The sequence below is a fragment of the Apaloderma vittatum genome, unplaced genomic scaffold, assembly GCF_000703405.1.
Source record: "Apaloderma vittatum isolate BGI_N311 unplaced genomic scaffold, ASM70340v1 scaffold8315, whole genome shotgun sequence".
NCBI lineage: Eukaryota > Metazoa > Chordata > Aves > Trogoniformes > Trogonidae > Apaloderma > Apaloderma vittatum.
In genome coordinates this window covers 49564-71383 of record NW_009716459.1, presented here as the reverse complement: position 1 = coordinate 71383, position 21820 = coordinate 49564, and the positions used below count along the sequence as shown (strand labels likewise).

Below are 21820 nucleotides of genomic sequence, written 5' to 3'. Positions count from 1 at the left end.
CAAGCTATTGTTTAATATTTTTGGCAGCAGGATTGAGTGCACCCTCAGCGGATTTGCAGGTGGCACCAAGCTGAGCGGTGTGGGTGACATGCCTGGGGGCTGGGGTACCGTTCAGAGGGACCTGGACCAGCTTGAGAAGTGTGCCCTTGTGGACCCCATGAGGCTTAACAGGGCCCAGTGCAAGGTCCTGCACCTCGGTCAGCATAATCCCGGGTACCAATACAGGCTGGGGGGTGAAGGGATTGAGGGCAGCCCCACGAAGAAGGACTTGAGGATACTGGTGAGGGAAAAGCTGGACATGAGCCAACGTGTGCGTTTGCAGCCCAGAAGGCCAACCGTGTCCAGGACTACGTCAAAAGCAGTGTGGCTTCAGGTCAAGGGAGGTCACTCTGCCCGTCTGCTCTGCTCCAGTGAGACCCCACCTGCCATGCTGTGTCCATTTCCCGAACTTATTATGGCCGTACGAGGGCTTATAAGAAAGATGGGGACAAACTTATATTTGGTGTCTGTGTCAACAGGACAGAGGGGAATGGTTTCAAACTAAAAGAGGGTAGATTCACACTCAGCACAGAAAAAGACATGGACCTGTTGGAGCAAGTCCATGGGAGGGCCACAGAAGTGATCGGAGGGATGGAACATCTCTTGTTTGAGGAAAGGCTGAAAGCTGGGGTTGTTGAGCCTGGAAAAGAGAAGTTTTCCTATCAGTAGTACATTTCTATGATTGAAATAACTGCAATCTTCTTGTTTAAGGACAAATTTCTCAGTAAAACTTAGGCAGTTTAACACTTCTCACATTGTATTTATCTGATGCAGATTTTGACAGGCTGTATTGTTTTGTTGTTACTATCTTCTGACTGAAGACATCAGTTGCTATGTTTCTTTTTCAGAGGAATGCTTTTAGGGAAAGTGGGAAAGAAAAATCCTCCAGCAAGGGCCACCTTTATAAATGTAGTATGGGGAAATTAACATCATATATTTCCAAATGTGAAAGGTGTTGTTTGGGGTTTTTGTAACCTCAAAGTTAGTAGTAATAAAACGTGAAAAATATGGGTATCCAGTTGTCTAGTGGTATCAGGGAGGTGAAGGGTACTCCATGGCAAAAAACAACTTGACAGACAGTGATATTTTAATAAGGTAAAAAAATCAGAGGTTTGTATGTACTAATGCAGACATTATAATAGATATTATGTTTACATTTTCATTCCTTGCAGTGGATTAGCACTGGCTAAATGCCAGACTCCCACCTGGTGATTAAGAGACAGGTACATGTTGTGCTTACGGACTTGGTTTAGTGGTGGTGATAGGGCTAGGACAAAGGTTGGACTCAATGATCTTGAAGGTCTTTTCCAACCAAAACTGTTCTGTGATTTTTTTCACTGTGCCTCTGCCACCCTGCAGGACAAAGGAGAAAATAGGATGAAGCAGCTCATGAACTGAGATGAAGGTGGGGACATCACTCACCAGTTACTGTACAGGCAAAGCAGACTCAGCTGGAGGAAAATTAATTTAACATATTGCCAGTTGCCAAAAATAGATGTGAGTAGTGAGAAGCATAGACAAAAACACCTCTCCCAACCTTCCTCCATTCCCAGCTTCTTCCTTCACCCCTTCCCTCCTCCTCTCCCTCTGAGAGGCACAGCCCGCCCCAGCCCCTCTCTCCTGGTTGTTCCTCCCTCCTGCCCCATCTCCCTGCTCCAGTGTCGCCACTTCCCTGGACTGCCATCCTTCAGGGACAACCTGCTCCACCTGGGCTCTCCGCAGCCGCAATTCCTGCAGGAAATATCCCTCCACTGTGCCTGGGGCCCTCCCCGAGGCCTTTGGACCTTTCCCAAACCTGCAGTTGCCACCAGATGGATATGGACAGGCAGCCCCACTGCCAGCACCTGGGCACAGACACCGTGTCAAATCCTCTCAGTAGAATCCTCTCCATAATATTGTTGGGAGACAGTGGGTTAGAAGGTGACTAACCTGTACACTAGCTAGTTAGAGGTAACTATGTGGGTGATAATGTTCCAATTAGTTCAATCAGACTTTTTTTTTCCCCAACTGACAAGCCATCTGTTTCCACAGAAATATTGGAGTTTTATTTTACACTCACCCACACAGTGTGGATTCAGCAGGGGGCAGATGACTGAGATCATTAGTCTGAACAAAATGACTAAGGTTCTGCCTCAGTTTTCGCATGGTTTCACAGCCTTCATTGTTAGCAATGAGTAGTCTTTTGTCAAAATGCAGTTAAACTATACTAACTGATACTAACAGCCATTTTTTTACCTTATAAATATTTGCTAATACAGTGGTCACTATTGAATGAACAGAGGATGACGTATAGTCCTGCTATAAGATAATAAAATGTTTTATTCAGGTTTCTGGTTTGACGCATATGTGAGATATGATTCTTACCTAGATCAAGAGAGTGACTCATGAACGTTGTAGAACCACAGGTAAGGGTACAGTGAAGAACATGAATATTAATCAGTAGTAAAATAAATGTAATTTTGTCTTATTTCAGCAGAATAGGCCCTCCATCCTCTCCTGCAGGAGGAGAGAAGGAAGAAAATCCTGCTCTGCTGGCCGAAAACTGTTTCAGGGAATTACTAGGACGAGCAACTTATGGAAATATGAATAATGCAGTCAGACCAGTTTTTGCGTAAGTTGAAAATTCATAGAAGGTCTTCTCTTAAGAGATTTTTCTGTTGTATTTCATCCTCTAATTACGTCACATTAAATTCCTTCCTCCTTTGCAACCTGAGGAATTCCATTCATGTTTCTTTAAGAAATTGACCCTCTTTTAATCTCACCTCTTTGTTCCCTATATGTTAACTTGAAGATAGTTGTGAAATGTGTGTCCCATTTTACTGATTTTAGAAGTTCAACATAACGACTTGGATGGGTTGTTACCTGAGCTGGCCTTTCTTTTGACTGTGAAACTGTTTATTCCAGATATTAATGTCCTATAGATAACTGTTGTAGTCAGTGAAGAGACAAGCCAAGTGAAATACAAGTAACACGAAAGAGTGCTGTGCCCAGATGAACACATAATGTTAAGATTTCTACTTTCTTGCCATTTTCTTCCAAGACCTATTTTGATATTCTGTGAGAAATGTATTTAGCAGCTCATTTATTAGTGGATTGCAGATGTGCACACAGTACACACATTATGCACAAAGGCACACAGAGCAAATTTCAGCTGATGTATTAACTATGAAATCCATCATTTTTCAGTTCTGTGCGTTGCCTCAGTTGTTACCTTGAAAAATACAATGTGAAAACACCTACAGGCACTGAGATTACTTAAATCTGCTTCTTTCACTTCCACATTCTGAGGAGAAATCTTTGCAGGAAGCTCTAAACTCAGTGATACTACTTTAAAACCTTGGCTTTTCCTGGTGATAAGCTGCTTTCTCCTTGGTGTAGATTTTCAAGATACTCACCTGTTATGGGAATATCTTCTCTTAGATGACTTAGTTTTTCCCACAAATACTAAATATTCCATTCACACAGTGAAGAACTTTCAAGTTACCGAAAGCCGTTTTCAAGTTACTACTGTTAAGTAAAAACAGAAATGCGAAAAGAAGGCAGGGTAGGTATGGAGAGGAGAAAACTTTAGTAGCCCTTTGTTTTTCACCCAGAAGCATTAAATGCAAAGAACTATGGTATTATCCTGCTTTCTTATTATAACAGTCTGTTAGGGGGTTTTAATTGTTACAAAGTTGAGGATTTTGTTAAAAAGATTTTAATTTTATCCTAAATTTAAAATTTGCTTTCTTTCAAAATGCATGCCACTAGAGAGAGCGTTTAGATACTAAACAGTCTGGGTGGGCTTTTTGGAACCTTACTGCAGCTGTTTATTACTTTCAAGTTACTTTTATGGGCTTATCCTAAAACTTTATCAGCATGTGCAGTTCGTTCAGTCTTTTCAGTCATTTCAGCATCAGGGAAGTTTCCCACAAATAATTCCCGGTTCCCTAGACTAGAGTTAGTGCTTGATTTGGGATTTGAGAAGGTGTCCCACCTGCATTGCCTGAGGCAAATCCAAGGCTTTATGTACTCAAAGTGTTGTTTCTAGTTTGTTCTTTTCTTACTCACTATAATCCTAAGGAACTGCTTGATTCTTTGTGCATCTCTACGTGCCACATGATACATTTGTGTGCTGAAATGAGTAGATAAAGAACAGTCACTCAAAATATGTTATCTCTTACATGACCATTTTTGTGTCACCATTTTTGTGTTTCATTTTGAGGAAGACTTGCCAAATAAATGTATCTTTTTATAAATAACTGTTGTAAAGCTTTAATATTTTCGAAGAAGAAGAGATACAGAATACGTGATGTCCAAGCTGTTTTTCCTAAAAAAAAGGTGACTTTGATTGAAAAACCTGACTTAGTTTATCTATACTTGATTAGAAAACAATTTTTCCTAACAATGTTCAACAATTTCACGGGTTTTAAGAAAGCTCTGGAAACAAAGATAAGGCTGCCTATTGCATGCTAGTGCTGAAGATGCAGGTTCAGTTCCCCACTTGAAGGCTTGCTTCACGTGGCTTTGGAATATCAGGCACCATGCCATCGCTTCCCTGCAGAACCAAGAGAATAGTGCTTCTTGCTGAGGCTGAGTACATTCAGAGATTCAGGGATTTAAATATAATGAAGATCGTTGAAATCTGAATTTGGCCTCCTGGTATGGATTTGGGTTGACCTTAATTTTCCTTGCATTTGGCAGAAAATCTCTGTGGTTTTACATGTCTGCATGTATTAGCTAGAAACTCTTAAATTCTCATTTTTAATGAAACCTGACAGATCAATCTGGCAAACTGCATAATGAAAATAAAAGAATTATATCAATTTGATATGAAAAAAAATTGCATCAACAGTTAGAAGCTGTTTAGGTTTACTTAGCATAAATTTGCAGTGATGAATAAATTAGAAATCTAGCAAATATAAAAAACTTCCCAAGTATAACAAGTTAAACCCAGTTCATCTCACTGTATTTCCATTCATGTGAGTTATCACATGATCTGTGCAAGGAGTTTGAGTATCAGAAGTCTGTCATTTAATATTCTTTCAGCAAACATGATGTGCAAGAAGATTATTTGGTGTATTTCCATACATTCCTCAGTTCTGCTTTCTAAACGTTGGTATCAGTGTATCATTTTGTACTGTAAGGATTGCTTACATACGTGATAATATGAGTGAATGCAGGGACCATTAATGTCTCTTACTCCATAAATTAGTAATTTGTACCATTGGTTCTGCTGCTTCCTTTAATTTGAGAAACCTACTGGTGCACATTGGCTGTATATATGCAGCAGATATTAATGGAAGACCGAGGTTGGCATTTGTTAATCCAGCAATAAAATATTTTGCAGTCTTACTTAAATATTTTTTAATTAAACAAAAAGTAATTGAGAAAAGGATAAGAGTGTGACTTGATTTTACCTAAACTAAATGCACCATGCTGAAAATACCATTTACCATCTTTTACAAATAACAAAACTACATTGGATACACTGCCTGCACTATGACAAATGAAATATATCATCTATGGTAATCTAATGTTCTTTTTCTTAGGAAAATTTCAGTATACGAAGTATGCTGCCCATTGAGCTATTGCACAAAACATTAACCTGGGATGTCATTTTTCCCCCTGCTGTCTTCCCATCATTTCAGCTATCTGAAAAGCTAATACTTGGCCCTTCTGGAAAAATAAAACTGTCTTTTTTGAGAGGAAAGCTTTTTTTTAAAAAAACCTCAATATAAAATGTAGTTGACTGTAATCTGCCTGAATGAATCTCTGGGGCAGTTGAAGAGGAACTGTCGAAATGTAACAAAGAACGCATGCTAGTCTGAAACATTAAAGGATCGGTTCCAACCAGGAGAAGATAGCAGGGAGTATAACTTTGTATTTTTGGGGACAAAAAGAAGATAGATTAGCTGTGGTGTAAATAGCTATCATGTGCAAGAAATGATGGACTCAGCTGGCATAATATCAGAGAAAGATGACATGAATAAATATGTTACGAGCTGCTAAGCCTTCAAGGATTTAAAGAGGTTATTTTGCTTGTCTTTCTACCCCAAGGCAGGATTAAATATAGCTGCATGTTTGAAATTCGCTCAAGAAAGGCAGCTGTCCCCAACAGGTAGTCCAGTTTAATACTTACTAATGCAAATACGCTGTTATCTTGGCAGACAAATTTACGCCTTTAAAATTCCTGAAACAGATTTCTGTTATAGGTGTGTCATGTGTCAAAATTGCAGTACATTTTCTTAGCTCTGCAATGGACTGCAAGGTAGTTCAGGGCACAGGGGAGGGTACTTTTGTGCCAGCTGGTTTAATGAGCCTTGAAGGAGACCTGTGTACTCAGCTGGGTCACTAGGCTGGCAGCAGCTGGCCGGGGAGTTAACTGAGACCTCCAGATCCTAGACAAAGGAGGTTAAAGCATTCAGTCAGTCCTCTGGTGTTCAGAGTGTCCTGCCCCCTTTCCCCTCTGTGCTTTCAGGTTTATTATTTGAACCGTCTGTAGATGCTTATCACATTCTTTGAGCAAGGGCAGACCAAAGTGATTCTGTAGCTGGGATACTTATTTAAAAACACTACTTAAATTCGTTAGGTTAATGATTGGACTTGATGATCTTAAAGCTCTTTTCCAGTCCAGGCAATTCTATGATTCTGTGTTTCATCATGCCACCAACTCTTTCTCACAGTCCCTCTCTCATCCTTGCATCCCATTGTTTGGGCTTTTATCCCAGCCCGGGTCTGGTAGTGACACTACTTCCTACAACAGAGTAAAGAAAACCAAGGAACATTTTGGGATATAAAGGGATGAATCTCCTACTTCATTTTGGTACTAGGTCTTAAACTCATTAATACTTTACCTCCCTACCATTTCCTTTTACAATATCACAGCTTTTCATATAGTAATTTCATGCGCATTTCCCCTAAACATATTCCTGCCTATTCTTTTTGTTTATTAAATTCAGTTTCTGTAGAAAACTTGTTTTATTTTTAGGGGATTTTATGGGATTTTTTTTTTGGTTGTTGGTTTATGAGGTTTACTTTTTTTTTTTTTAAACCTAAATCATTCCAATTAAGAAGACATCCCAAATAATTTTTTTTCAGCGTTCTAGATTTAAAAATGCACTTAGTTTCAAGGTGCTCAGATTTCCTTTTTGGAGAATTTGATGTGTGCGCTATTCATAGCTTTCAGCACAGGGATAGGCAGAAATTCCTGTCTTTGCTTGAAACTCTGACAGAATTTTTCACTGGTTGTCCCCATCCTATTTGAAGAGAAACTGATGCATAGACTCATAGAATGCATTGGCTTGGATCTGTTCTGATTTCATTTTGATATTTCTTAAAGGAAGTGTTGAAATGCTTCAGAGCGATAAAGGAGTATAGACGCAAAGAGTAGCTCATTTTTGGTTTCCATATATATTACTCACGAAACTACTGTGAAAATGAGTATGTATTCTGGATATAGCATTCAACCTTAATTGTCCTGTAACTCCCAATTCAAAACCAGCTCTGTACCTTATTTAGAGTAAAAGTCTGTCATGGTTTTATAACCCTCCTCTTCATTTTGTCTCTTTCATGTAAATAAGAGTATAATGTCACAGCAATTTTTTTGTATGCACTTTGTATGGAAACAGTGCATTTCTTATCTGTGTACCTTTGGTATGACTAGATTCCTTAAAATCCTGAAACTAGAAGATGGAAAATTGTGTTGCAACAGAAATGTTTTGTGATCACATCCTAAATCTTGAAAGCAAATGCTTTTCGGAAGTTTTAGTTTTCTGATCTAGGTCTTAAGCCATTGTTTAGAAACTTTATGTAAGGAAATAATTCCTTTGAGGTGAATTTTGAGAAAACTATAAAGTGCCACTTGTTACATCTGTGGAATGTCATTATTTCAGACCCCTTAATTTTTGGTTACAGGCATTTAGACCATCATAGGCTATGGGATCCCAATGAATTTGCTGTTTCCTGCTTCAAAATCATCATGTATTCTATACAGGTAGGATTTTCTCCAGGATTTATTTTCCTTGCATACATGTTTCAAGCACGTGAGACAGAATTAAGTGCTCACCTCACCATGATAGTAGTAGACAGCCCTTGAAGTCAAAGAATCCAGAAGTTTTCTTTCCATTGTTCTTTAGCCTTACTCTTTAAACTTTTCAGCTGGTAAACTAATCATTGTTTGTGAAGAGAAGTTACCTGGTTTACTTTTAATTAATGTCCACTTGCAGAAGAACAAAAGATATTTGGGAATTCTCAGTAGAAGGTAGTGCAGAGGTCCCTCAGCAAGTTTCTGAACAAGGAGCAGGATAGTCCTACTGACCTGATGTTGTGCCCAGTCTCTCCTAAGTTGGTCATTTCTTCATGCCAGTACACTGTACTGCTTTTACTACCTAAGAAACCAACTTCACGTGGAACTGTGTCGTGCTAATTAACTTTTACTAATGGGCGGTCTCTATTGTCTATTGTAAATGTGATCAAAGTCTAATTCTTGAATTGTGTCAAGCACAGACATGCAAAAGATGAAGTAATATAATTCCAGCTTTCTAGAGGAAAACTGAGTTTTCTTGGTGTTTGTATCAGTGGTGCTTTTTTGTAAGACTGGCTGAAGTCCTTGAACTGCAGATAGCTGACTGAAGTACCACTTCACGCTTCCTCTGTGCTTGTAGGTGTTCTGGGCTATTTTAATGCTCTAAACTTTTATATACTGGGCTGGATGGACCTGTGTGTCTTCATCTGTCATGGTAGTTTTTGTAGGTCTTTTTAAATCTGGATTTAATCATGAGTTGAGTGAAACTTAGATAAATTTATGAGTAAGAATTTTACAGAATAGAAACACGGTTTTGACTATAGCTGAATGGTGCATGAGTTTATTCTTATTAAAGTTGCAAATGAAGCCTTTCTTATTATTTGTTTGTTTTTTAATAGGCACAATACTCCCATCATGTAATACAAGAAATTCTTGGACACCTTGATATTCGCAAAAGGGACTCACCTCGAGTTCGCGCTGGCATTATTCAGGTTCTTTTGGAAGCAGTTGCAATAGCAGCTAAAGGATCAATAGGTAAGTTGTCTTAAAGGCATCAGGTCATAGGGTAGCTTTGAAGGGTGGTGCTCATTTTTCCTTTATTTTCGGACTGGATGAAAGCATGTGTTTTAAGAAGATTTTGTATTCATAACGTTCTCCTTTGTGCTGATAACATGCTTGAAATCTTACTCAGTTTGCAATTACTCAAACGTACTTACGTGGGCATTTGACTTTTTTATAATCCTTTGCATTTGAAAAATGAGCAGATGTATTTTACAGCCTTGTGAAAGGCAGGAATTCCTGTTTGAGGAGAAGTCACACAGTCTGACAGTCACTGTACAAAACATGCAGAGCGCAGTCGCTTTGTTGTACAGCTGCAACGAGATGACCAGTAATGTGGGACTCGAGTGAAATGATCTTTGAGAATTGTGTGGTCTATTACTATATTATGAGAGGAGTTCATTGTTTGATCTAGTATGTAGAACTGGATTTTAGTAGCAGGTTTTCAAATAACTGAAATTAAACTGCAAGTACCTGCAGTTTAACCCATTGTTGATGTTTCAGCAACCACTTATTTTTTACATAAAACTTTCTTAAATCTTGACTTTAGGCAGCAGTTTTGCTCACTGCCATTTCCCACAGGCCGGGGAGAAGGTAGAAAGTTAGAAGTCTCATGGATCAAGATGAAGACATTTAATGGGTGAAGCAAAAGCTGTGCACAGGGAAGACAAGGGAATTTATCCAATACTTCCCATTGACAGGCAGATGTTCAAACATGCCTTCCTCCTCCTTCCCTTGAAATTTTACTGCTGGGTGTGACGTGGTATCATATAGTGTAGCCTTTTGGTCAGTTTGGGTGGATTGGCCCAGTCTGTGTCTCCTCCCAGTTCCTAGCACGCCCCAGCCTACTCTAGAGGGCAAGAGTGGGGAAAAGAAAAAGCCTTGACACTTTTTAGCGCAGTGCAGCAGCAGCCAAAACACAGATGTGTTTTCAGTGCTATCTCGTTCACAGATCCAAAGCACAGCAACACACAGACTCAGCCAGACCCAGTACAACTTGGTAGTAATGGATTGTGCATTACCTGATTGCATTTCCCAGTTCCAAAATAATTTCTAAAATACCAAAGTGTAGGCACACTTGAAGAGTTATTGCTAAACCATATCCCTGAAACAGTGAATTTCACTTGTTCTTTTCAGCTTAATCTGATTTTTCCTGAAAAGGGATTGAAACTTAGTTTTCTTTTTCTGAAGGCATCTTTCCCTTGACAGGTTCAATCATTCTTATATGTTGTTTCCAGGTCCAACAGTTCTGGAAGTTTTTAATACTTTGTTGAAGCACTTGCGCATCAGTGTTGACTTTGAGCTGGGTGATAGGCTTTGAAGTACCACTTTCAGCACAAGCTCCAAGGAGAGTGATGAGAGGATTGTCCAGAATGCTATTATTCAAACAATTGGTGAGTAGAGAAAGTAACATAGGGTTACTTAAAATTCCTCTTCTTTGCCCCCTTCCTCTAAATCTCAGGCTCACTTCACGTATTTGACTTCTGAAAGACTGTTCTTTTAGTCGTTAACTGAGCAGATATCCAAAACACTCATTGAAAGTTAAAAACACTGCTAGTTTGTTGGTTGTACCATTATAGGGACCTTGAAATATAGACGTTCTCTACTCTTAGTAATATTAGTCCTTTTACAAAAATCATACTGGAAGCAATCATATACAATAATGTATTTTAGTAGGTATTAACTTGAAAATTTGTGGAGACCAATATTAAGCATAATGGCAACAATGACACCTAATGGCCAGTTGTGCTACCGTTACTTGACTGAAGTACTTTTAAGCACAATACTGAAAGTGAGAGTGACGCTTTTTGTGAATGATTTCATTAAAATAGCCTCTCCTTTTTTTTCAGATTTTCTCTCCATGGTAGTGATGCTAAATATTGTAGTGCATTTTTGATGTGCATTCCTTTACTTAACGAACATGGAGGAGTGTAACTTAAATGTTGTTCACTGAATGTACAGTTCACTGAACGTTTATGTTTTGAAGCTTTCTAGAGCAATAGTAAATATATGATAGACTATTTATTACCATTACAGTAAAAATCCAAGTTAAAATACTAACACCTTCGGCAAAAAAAAAAAAAAATCCCCCAAACCCAACCTTACAAAATAATTCTTTCTGTTAAAGATACATTTATACTATTGCACAGCAACAGAATAGAATAGAACAGATGGAAGGGACCCATCAGGATCATTAAGTCCCTGAACTTAGACAGGCTTGGTGCTGTGACCACTTCCCTGGGGAACCTGTTCCGGTGACCAACCACCCTCTCAAGTGAAGAACCTTTTCCTAATGTCCCATCTGAACTTAGCCTGACACAGCTTCATTCTATTTTCTCATGTCCTGTCATCACCTCCCTCTCTGCTGTCCCCCTGGAAGTTGTAGACTGCAGTGAGGTCACCCTCAGCCTTCTCGTCTCCAAACTGAAGAAGCCAAGTGACATCAGCTGTTCCTCCTATGTCTTGTGCTTGAGGCCTTTCACTGTCTCGGTCAGCCTCCATTGCACACACTAACAGTTTGATGTCCTTCTTATATTAAGACATCCAAAACTGCATACCTCATCAAGCAATGAACCAATGTTATCTCCTCCTTTTGCTGTTAGCATGTTTTAAAAAGCCCTTTTTGTTGTCCTTCACACTGCTGGCCATCTTGAACTCTAATTGATCTTTGGCCACACAATTTTCTCCCTGAAGTTGTGAAACAGAATCTCTGTGGTCCTGCTGTGTCATCTGTCCTTGTTTCCAGTGTCCATACACTTTCCTTTTCTGGCGAAGTTCTAGGAGAAGATCCCTGCTCAGCCAAGCCATCCTTCTGCCCTGCTTGCTTCCAGCTTTGGAATTGCTTTCCATTGGTTGCTTCCACCACTTTGGAATTGCCTGCTTCTGCACTCTTAAAGGATGGCTCTTAAAAAGTGACCAGCATTCATGGACTCCTGTACCTTCAAAAGCAGATTCCCAGGGGGGCTCACTAACTAGCTCCTTCAGCAACCCAAAGTCTGGTCTCCCTGTATGGAGGGTCAAAGTTTTACTGGCAGTTTTTCTCCAGCCAACGATATGAAATTCAGCTGCTTCGTGGTCACTGTGACACAGACATCCACTGCTCACCGATTCGCTCATGAGTCCCTCTTTGTTTACAAACAACAAATCCAAGAGGGCACCTTCCCTTAGTACCTGCCACCAAGGAGTTATCTTCAACGTGCTTCAAAAATTTCCTGGACTTGTTTGTGTTCACTGTATGATATTTCTAGTGGATATCTGGGAAATTAAAATCACACCTTAAACACAAGGGCAGTTGTTCTAGAGGTATCGCTTACTTCCTGTAGAACAATTCATCGGTGTAATGACATCTGACTGGGTGGTCTATAATAGACTGCAACAACTACATCCACATTAATTTCTTTCCCCTTCGTCCTTAGCCAGAGGCCCCTAACAGTGTCAATGCCAGCTGTAAACACCATACAATCCAACCCCTCTTTTACTTACAGTGGCACCCTCCCACTTCGCCCACCCTTTAACTTCTCATGCCAAGGCTCTGGAATTTCTTGTGATCACCCTTGGACTTCTTGTTGCAACTTCATTGTTGCCTATATGAAAAAGCAGTAAGAGTTAAAAATCCGAGGGCCATACCATGATAGGAAGCTTTCTCTTCCCATCTTTAACCCAGGCCCCAGGGAGGCAGTAGACTTCCCTAAGAAGTGGGTCAGGTTAAAATACTGGGCCTTCTGTTCCTCTCAGAAGAGAGTCTCACATGACAATGACCATCTTTTTCTCTTTACGGAAGTGGTGTTAATGCAGGACATAGGCTGATGTCAGTGACACCTCCAAGCTGGATGAGCCTTCGTCCTTGTCACTGTTGGGTTCCACTTGCAGAGCCTCATACCTTTTGTGTGAGGGTGCCTGGAGTGTGGGGGAGATGTGCTTGCTGTGCTGGACAGGAGCTTGTCACCGTTGTCCCCTGTCCCTTCAGTCACCCCATTCTGCCTGAGAGAGGATCGAGAATCCTCCATATCATGTGTCCTGTCTGTGTGACAGACCTGTCCCAGGAAGGTGGGATGTGGTTCCAGTACACTGTCTCCCTCTCAGACCCCTTGATACTCCTCAGCCTCCTCACCTCATCCCGCTGAACAGAGTTCCTCCCCCTGGGCACATCTCCCACAGCTCCGCTCATGCGGGTGGCCGGCGCTGGGCGAGAGCAGGGCTCACCCTGCACCTGGACACCGGGTGGGAGCGGGTTCTCCCCAGAGCTCTGCCTGGGCAGCTGCATCAGTGGTGGTGGGTGCAGAGCTCAGAGAGGCCGTGGCCTTCGCTGGGTGATGCCATTGCTTCCTGGCTGAGCTGGCAGAGCTGTGCCTTCCTGGCACACCAGCTGCCGTGCCACTTCTGGTTTCTAGCACTCCCCAGGGCCTTATTTTTGGGGCTTGTTTCTGTTACTCCTGCCCCTACACAGGTCTTGTCAGATGTCACATGAGGTGCCAGACAGGTGTCTCCACTCCCCGGAGATTCCCCCAGTTTGGGAACCCCACGCATACGCCCTGATGCAGCTGCTTGTGCCAGCACTAGAGCCTCTTGCCTCAGCAGTCTCGACGTAGCGGTCGTATAGTACTTTCTGTTCCCATGCAATATTTAATGGTGACTTAAGAACAGACAAAAGTAAAAACAACGTGTTCCATGAGAAACAGTTCCAGTTCCTCAGTAGTTAAAAATTAGCCGATGTCACATGTTTAATTTTAAACAGTATGTTTAAAGGAGGATAAAATTAGGAAGTTTTAGGATCCTAAGAAGAAAGCCAGTGTCATGAAAAGACTGCAAAGCCATTCAGCAGAAATCAACATGAGTCTGCTTCTTGATCTGTTTTAACCTTGTAAACAGCTCTTCATCTATTTGACTTGTATTTACAAGGCTTTTCTTACAAAGAGAAGGACCTTATATATCTTTTATTCTGTGATTTCATTCCATTTTTATTTAGGATTTTTTGGAAGCAATCTCCCAGATTACCAGAGATCAGAGATCATGATGTTCATTATGGGAAAAGTACCTGTTCTGGGGACAACCTCACAATCACTGGATACCACTCACCTTGGGTTTGTATATCCTACTTTTTCTTTACTTTCTAAATAAAGATTTATATTTTAGAATTGTGATAAATTAAGAAGTGAAAAACATGAGAAAAACTGAAATGCAGATTCTCACTCATTAGGGGCTACATTAAATGCTGTGCAGAATCAAGACAAGCACGTGTTACTGATAGAAAATATCTGATTGGAATGCAGCTTTTTTTTGCACTAAAGCATTTATTCTCTCTGCCTCACTACAGAGGTTTCTGAAATTATCTGCCTAATGGTGGTTAATTCCATAACTTCTTAAATGTGTATTGTGAATGAGGAAGATTGAACTATGACTACATTTTTTCAAATAGCTGAATAATTTACAAATATTTTTCATTTTTCTTCATTTTGTACAAGCTGACTTCAGATTAAGAAATACTGCAAATTCTTCTGAATTTGTTTTGGTTTAGTTTTTCCCTATTTATTTAGAAATAGGAAAAGCTATAGGTGAACCGGCTCCTGTAATAAATCTATAATTTAGAAAAAAAAAAGCCATATGCTGACATAACATTTTCCCTTGTATAATGACTAATTATGTTTAAAAACTGCTTTTACTCAGTATGGAGATAGTCACTGACAAGGTTGCAGCTATTCTTTCCAGGTATGCATGGATACTGTGTACCACATATGTCTGATCCCAGGTAGGAAGTCCTTGTCATTCTCCTGGCTTCTTAGTAGATTTTCATATAGTATTGTAGCCTGGCAGTATGGGACACCATTCCATGGAAGATAGAAATCTATCCATGCCAGGCAGTTATCGCTCATTAAGAAGGTATTTGAAATACGAATCCATTTAGAATTCTGTACTTGGATTACTGGTCAGTGTGGAGTCTTTTTCTTGTTTGTTTGGTTTTTAACTATCCAGTTTTCCTTTATGGGATTCTGTGTAGACGTGGGGTTGAGTAGTGTGTCAGTATGAAGCACATATGTCATTCTGCATAAATCAGGCCTTTTGGCTGCTGATACTGTCCTGCATTACTTACGTGAAATTTTCGTCTCTGCTACACAAGGCTTTTGAATAATATTGCCAACTGGACATAGCCAGGCTGAGAGCCTGTGAAGGCAGAACTTTCCGCTGTTACGTAGGGGCCAAGTTTTGTGAAGAGCCTTGCTCTTTCTTTAGCTCTTTGCTGGATAAAAGGGTTTTTACCTTTTTTACTTTCTTGAAAGGACCTCTTTGAATGAAGCAATTTATTCCAGGTGCACATTTATCTTGTAAGATCGTGCAAAAACAGTGCATATGTGACTGTATACAAATAGATATTTAACTTTTAGTGCCAGCAGATGGAAAATTAGAACAGATGAAGAACAGATTAAATGGTCCCTGTACTTTCCTGCGATCTTTAAACTGAAGGTTCTTTCAGCTTCTCCTGCTGACTTGGCAAATAACTTTTTTTTCAGTCTTATTTGGAGTCTGACTTAAACAAGAAGTGTCCTAGTTTCTTAAAAGACTCAATTACATTTTAATTCAGAAGAAAATTCTGAGTGCTGATGCTTGTGAAAACCGAGTCAAGCATGTAGCAGTTGAACATTTTAGTTAAAGAGATTTCTGAATGAAATGTGAAGATTTAGATCTGCTTCACATATAAAACTGTTTTTTCAATTATATGTGCTTCATTTCTTAAACCTTTGTATAAATGTCCCTTTCAAAAACATTACATTATTGCACCTCGTTTGGCAATATTTGCCCTGTATTTGTGGTGATGGACCATCCCTTCCAAGACTACCATATCCACTTTTCAAAAACCGCAGTTGTTAGAATGACATCTGAAGTAGAATATTTTGAAGATATGCAGAGAAACTAATTTTTACCTTTTTTCCAATTGCAGAGATTTGGGAACTAGGAGGATTCAAATCATGTTATTGAGATCTTTACTTATGGTAAGCCTTCTGTGTTCAGTATATTATAAGCACACAGTGTTTCATGATATGTATATGTTTATGCATATAAATACAGTATTACAACACTGTATTATGAAATTAAACATACCTTCATAGTACATAGATCTGTAGTTCTACTGGGTAAAATTCTGATGGTGTTTTCACAACCGATATTACAAGTAGCTCAAGAAATACTCCTCCATCTCTTAGAGCACTATAAGTGACATCGGTTATAATTGGATCTGCAGATCTAAAAGAACATCATAGTTAAGTTCTGCCAGGCTGAGTTAAGTTCTGCCCGCAAGACTGACTACATCAAAGTGAGATCACTTTTGTCTCTGAAACCGGAAAAGGCATAATTAGTAGAATGGCTAATGCTGTTAAAACTGTAGGAATGGATGCCTGTCTCCAAGCCCTTAGAGCCCCAGGTACAAGTATTCCTTTCTTCCCAGTATTTTACAAGTTTATTGTAAGGTATGATTAGATATTTTATCACAAATACATTTTTTATCCGTAAACCTTCAAAGAATATTTCTGGAAATACATCCTGATGGTAGGAATCGCAAGTGGGTAGTAGAGCTATAGAATCCTGGCCTATTTTGTTGCAGAAGCTGAAAGCTGTGTAGCGACTAAAGTAGGGGAAGTAGCATAAAGAATTATTTCATGACTAAAGCAGAAGAATGCTTTCCTGGAAAATGTGTTTCTGTCCCTGCTTTGACATGAAACTTGTGTGGTGTTAGACAAATCAGTTACGCTATTTTTCACTTGTCAGAATATGAAATCCTAGATTCTGGCTTGCAGGAGAGCTGAGTATTCACAGTTGCAATTTAAGGATAAAAAATGTGTTAGGACCTCAGAGGGTCATTTTGCACATTGTCTTCATTAAAGATAGACTCAGCTATGCCTAAACTGTTCTTGACAATATTTATCTCACTTGTCTTAAAAATTTTCCGTTTAAGTTGCTAAGAATTGTTCTAATTATTCAGGGTGCCGCATCGTCTGTAAGTGTGCTTTAAGTGATTCAGATTGTGCACATGGAAGGAATTTAATATTTTTGACATTGAATTTTGGATTGGATCCTCATTTAGAATAATGAAGTAAAATCCCATCGTGGCGCAAAGACGTGAAACTGAATATTTTGATGCTTAATGAATTGCTCAGATATTGGTAAATATTGGGGAAAAACATGGGAAGGAATTTGTGATCAGAGCAAAGCTTTTGTTGTGGTATATAAGGTGTAGTCTGCACACATGATAAAGAACTAAAATCTACAGAATCTTCCCTATTTCATGTACATCATGTATTCTTTAAAAAAGAATAATTCTTCATAGCATAATTAGTCCATTGTCTTGCATACACACAGGCAGACATCTTGGCAATTAAAACCTGGCATTTAATTAAAAGTAGGCATTTTCATTTTCAGCCTTATTGCCTATAATATTAGTAATTTTTCATTGTCAGAATGATTGGTTATAGACCTTCTTGTAACCTCATGCTCCTCTTCCAACCAGTTTCCTTTCAGTTATGCTGCAGGAATAAAACTTGTTCATGTGTTGTGGTTTAACTGAGCAAGCAGCAAAGCACCACCCAGTCCCTTGCTTATTCTTCACTGCTGGGGTGGGGGAGAGAAACTGAAGGGTACAAGTGAGAGAAGTGAATTGACATGAAGACAGTTTACTAAGTAAAAAAGGAAACAAAGAAAAGCAAAACTAAGGAAAAACAAAAACAAATGATAAAAAAGAACCTAAATCAATTAAAACCTCCACCCTCAAAACAAAAAACCCAGTTGCTCACCACCAGCTAACTGATACCCCTTGCAAAGCCAGACCCTGTGCAAACTGCCTCATGTTTTATTGCTGTGCGTGACGCCATGCGGTCTGGAACGTCGCTCGGGTAGGCTTTCCCTTCCCAACTGCTTGTGCACCCCCAGCCTCCTCACTGCTGGGGTGAGGAGCAGAAAAGGCCTTAGAACCATAGAATCATAGAACATTTTCGACTGGAACAGACCTTCAACATCATTGAGTCCAAACTTTTCCGAGCCCTATCAACACCATTAAACCATGTCCCTCAACACAACATCAACCCTTCTCTTAAACACCCCCAGTGACAGTGACTCAGCCACCTCCCTGGGCAGCCTGTTCCAAAGGCTGACAACCCTCTCAGTAAAGAAATTTATCCTGATACCTAATCTGAACCTCCCCTGGCACAACTTAAATCCATCTCCCCTTGTCCAGCAGGGTCACCTACAGTAGGTCACACAGGAACGCGTCCAGACGGATTTTGAAAGTCTCCAGAGAAGGAGACTCCACAACCTCCCTGGGCAGCCTGTTCTAGGGCTCTGTCACCCTCACAGGGAAAAACCTTTTCCCCTTGTTTTTGTGGAACCTCCTGTGCTCCAACTTGCACCCATTGCCCCTTGTCCTGTCACTGGACATCCCTGAGAAGAGCCTGGCTGCGTCCTCCTGACACTCTCCCTTTACATATTTATAAACATTAATGAGGTCACCCCTCAGCCCCGTCTTCTCCAAGCTAGAGAGACCCAGCTCCTTCAGCCTTTCCTCAGAAGGGAGATGTTCCATTCCCTTCATCATCTTTGGGGCTGCACTGGACTCTCTCACGCAGAGTGACAGCTGCAAATAATTCTTACAGTGCAGTAATGACACACATTAATTTTACTTCCAACAATGAACAGGTGACTTCAGGATACAAAGCGACAACGATAACGAATGCGCTTCCTCCCCCTTTTCTGGACCCGTTACTGTCTCCATCACTCATGGAGGACTCTGAGCTGAGGCAGCTGGTCTTGGAAGTCCTGCATAATCTTATTGATCGGCACGACAACAGAGCAAAGCTCAGAGGGATACGGTAGTTCATTTTGTTTGTTTTGCCCTGCTTGAAATTCTAGTTTAATATCTGAATGATAAGCACTGTTGAGTTTTAAACATTTTCCCTATTTTGAAATGGTAATGCACTGTTTTCATAAATGCACAGTGCTCCATTTATTGATGGCAAGAATTTTACAGGTGAGCCTCAGAACATGGTACCTTAAATGACAATTCCAAATATCTGCTGGTTAACTGTGGAAGACAGAATGTGGTATTTTAGGTAGAGAAAAAAGTAATACGTGATTGTCATAATTCTGTTTATGGTTCTTTCTGTTCATCTGAATTTTGAATGTCATTGTTAAACATGGATATAATTAAAATGGAAGTTACTTCAAGATTTGTTTGGAAAGTTCATATATTTCACATCCTCTACCCTTTCAACTTCTTTTTGCTAAACCAACATTTTTATTCCCTTTGTAGAATAATACCAGATGTTTCAGATCTAAAGATAAAACGAGACAAAATTTCAAGGCAAGACGTGAGCTTCATGAAAAAGGTAATAGAAAGAAAAAGTTCCCTTTTCTATCTAGAAGGAAGATAAATTAACTGAATGAGTTACGTTGCTTTTCTTCTACAACTCTGTTGCAAAGATCACTATCAAGTGATTTTGATTCAAATTAAGACTAAATTAAGACTGCATTAAGAATGCTGGGGTGACGCTGAGTTGTGTGTTGCATGCAAAACCTGCTTCTTATCCTGCCCTTTTTTTCTTTTTTTGTGTGTTGAGATAATAGTTTCTTTACGAAGATTTTGTTAAACACAGTGTTTTGAGGAAAGAAAAGACACTTTTGAAGTTGAGGGTCTTTCCTTAGATAATTGATGTTCTTCACTAGATCTAGAGCCTCCCTCCACACACTGGTGATAAAGCCCCACTCATCTTCTGAAACATCCTCTAGAAGAATATTTTTTCCATTTGCTATTCAGGGAGACTTTCTTAATGAACAAGTCTGAGTCTTCACAAGGATAACCCTTGAAGCTCCTCAGTTACTTGAACATTCTTGAGAATGTTTCAAGATCTACTCTTTGTTTTCTCCGTTTCATAAATCGGCTTTTTTATTTCTGGATATATATATATTCAGTAGGAAGTGAATGCCTGTGTCTGACACACAGTGCAGTTCTCTGCATCCTTGTCCCTATCTGTACACTTCTCCATAAAATGGAACAGCACTGTATTTATAAAGAAGCCGCTTCTATAAACTGATGGTCTTGAGTAATCATGTACTTGGTTTGTCTGTGTGTATACGTGTGTATGTCTTATGTGTATACATGTGGTTTATCCTTCTTTATTTTTTTAATTTTCTATATAAAATGATGTAACATCAGATTTGGCCCTTCTTGAAGTTGGAAGTTGGAGTAGAGGACCTTTATCCCTTCCACCCTAAATTATCCTGTGATTTTGATACTCATTTTCCCTCTTTTGTCTTTTATAGCATGGTCAGCAGTTGTACAGACACATCTACTTAGGCTGCAAAGAGGAAGACAACGTCCAAAAAAATTTTGAACTCCTGTTTACATCTCTAGCTCTTATCACAATTGAACTAGCCAATGAAGAAGTGGTTATTGACCTCATTCGATTAGCTATTGCCTTGCAGGTGAGAGTCTGAATCAGTGTTGGATTTGTTGCTTGATAATTTATATTTGTAATTGGAGATGTGGATAACATTTTCATTTGCATGTTTGTCTCCAAATTGGAAGTCACATTGTTCAGTCCAAATTAGATCAGTTACATTAAGGAAGTGCCCTTTGTGCATACCACTTTTTAATAGGGAAGCTTCAACCAATCGGATTTTTTACAAACTTTGATAGCATGTTCTCTTCAGGAAACACAGCAGATGTAGAGCTTTGTTGAAACATTCCCTAGAATCACCAATATATTCATTAGCAGATTGACAAGGTGTTCTTACAACCTTGAGACCTTGTGTCGTTGTTCTTCACCTTGGAAGAAAGCTTTTGGTTAATTGATTGGTTGGGAATATTTGTCAAACCAGCCTATTTAATTTTACCTTAGAGTAAAATTCAGTTAGTGTGTTGACAGACTTTACGTCTTAATATTTCCTTTACAGGATCAGACATTATTGCATACTTGCATACAGTCCTCAGTGAAACTATATAACTTGATAGGTTTATCTGTGTTGAAATTAAAGCATTCAAAAAAAGAAAAAATGCTAGCTTGTGCCATGGAAATGTGATGAAATTGTGTCCTGTATACCCAGTTCACTCTCTGCCATTAGCTTTATTCCACAGTGTGCAGCTGCGCTATGAAACTGCTGAAATGCAGAGTGCATCCTTCATTTTAAAATGTCTCTGAACCAAATCCTTACTTGATGAAAATGATGTTAAGAGTTTTACTAAAAAAAAAGTAATACAATCTGAATAAACATAGAAATGCTAATAAGCATTAAATAACTCCCATTATGGTACAGTATGTGTGATTCACAAGAATGGTTTTTATTTTTAAGCTACTGTTTCTAGTTTTTCTGAAAAAAAATTATGATCACCAGGTGATAAGAACAAGAGACAGCCAGTCATTAACCCGTCTGCTCTTTCTGAGAAACAGATGTTTGAGTTAGAATCACAGAATTGTCAGGGTTGGAAGGGACCTTAAAGATCATCTAGTTCCAACCCCTGCTGCCATGGGGCAGGGACATCCCCACTAGATCAGGCTGCCCAGAGCCCCATCCAGCCTGGCCTTAAAAACTTCCAGGGATGGGGCTTCCACCCCCTCTCTGGGCAGCCTGTGCCAGTGTCTCACCACCCTCATGGGGAAGAGCTTTTTCCTAACTTCCAATCTGAACCAATCCATCTCTAGCTTTAGTCTATTTAAGTATATTTGTTTCTCTTCGTAG

At 39.6% G+C, this 21820-nt stretch overlaps 1 protein-coding gene across 1 annotated transcript in view; it reads left to right on the top strand.

Moving 5' to 3' along the window:
• The first annotated feature begins 1093 nt into the window (after positions 1-1093).
• The window catches only part of EFR3A (EFR3 homolog A (S. cerevisiae)), a 35148-nt gene continuing 14421 nt past the window's right edge, over positions 1094-21820 (top strand). Inside the window, 10 exon segments of the mRNA XM_009869539.1 lie at positions 1094-1134; positions 2513-2650; positions 7936-8014; positions 8944-9079; positions 10342-10497; positions 14070-14184; positions 16038-16089; positions 18782-18954; positions 19395-19470; positions 20405-20566. Coding sequence (XP_009867841.1) covers positions 1094-1134; positions 2513-2650; positions 7936-8014; positions 8944-9079; positions 10342-10497; positions 14070-14184; positions 16038-16089; positions 18782-18954; positions 19395-19470; positions 20405-20566 — 1128 coding nt within the window.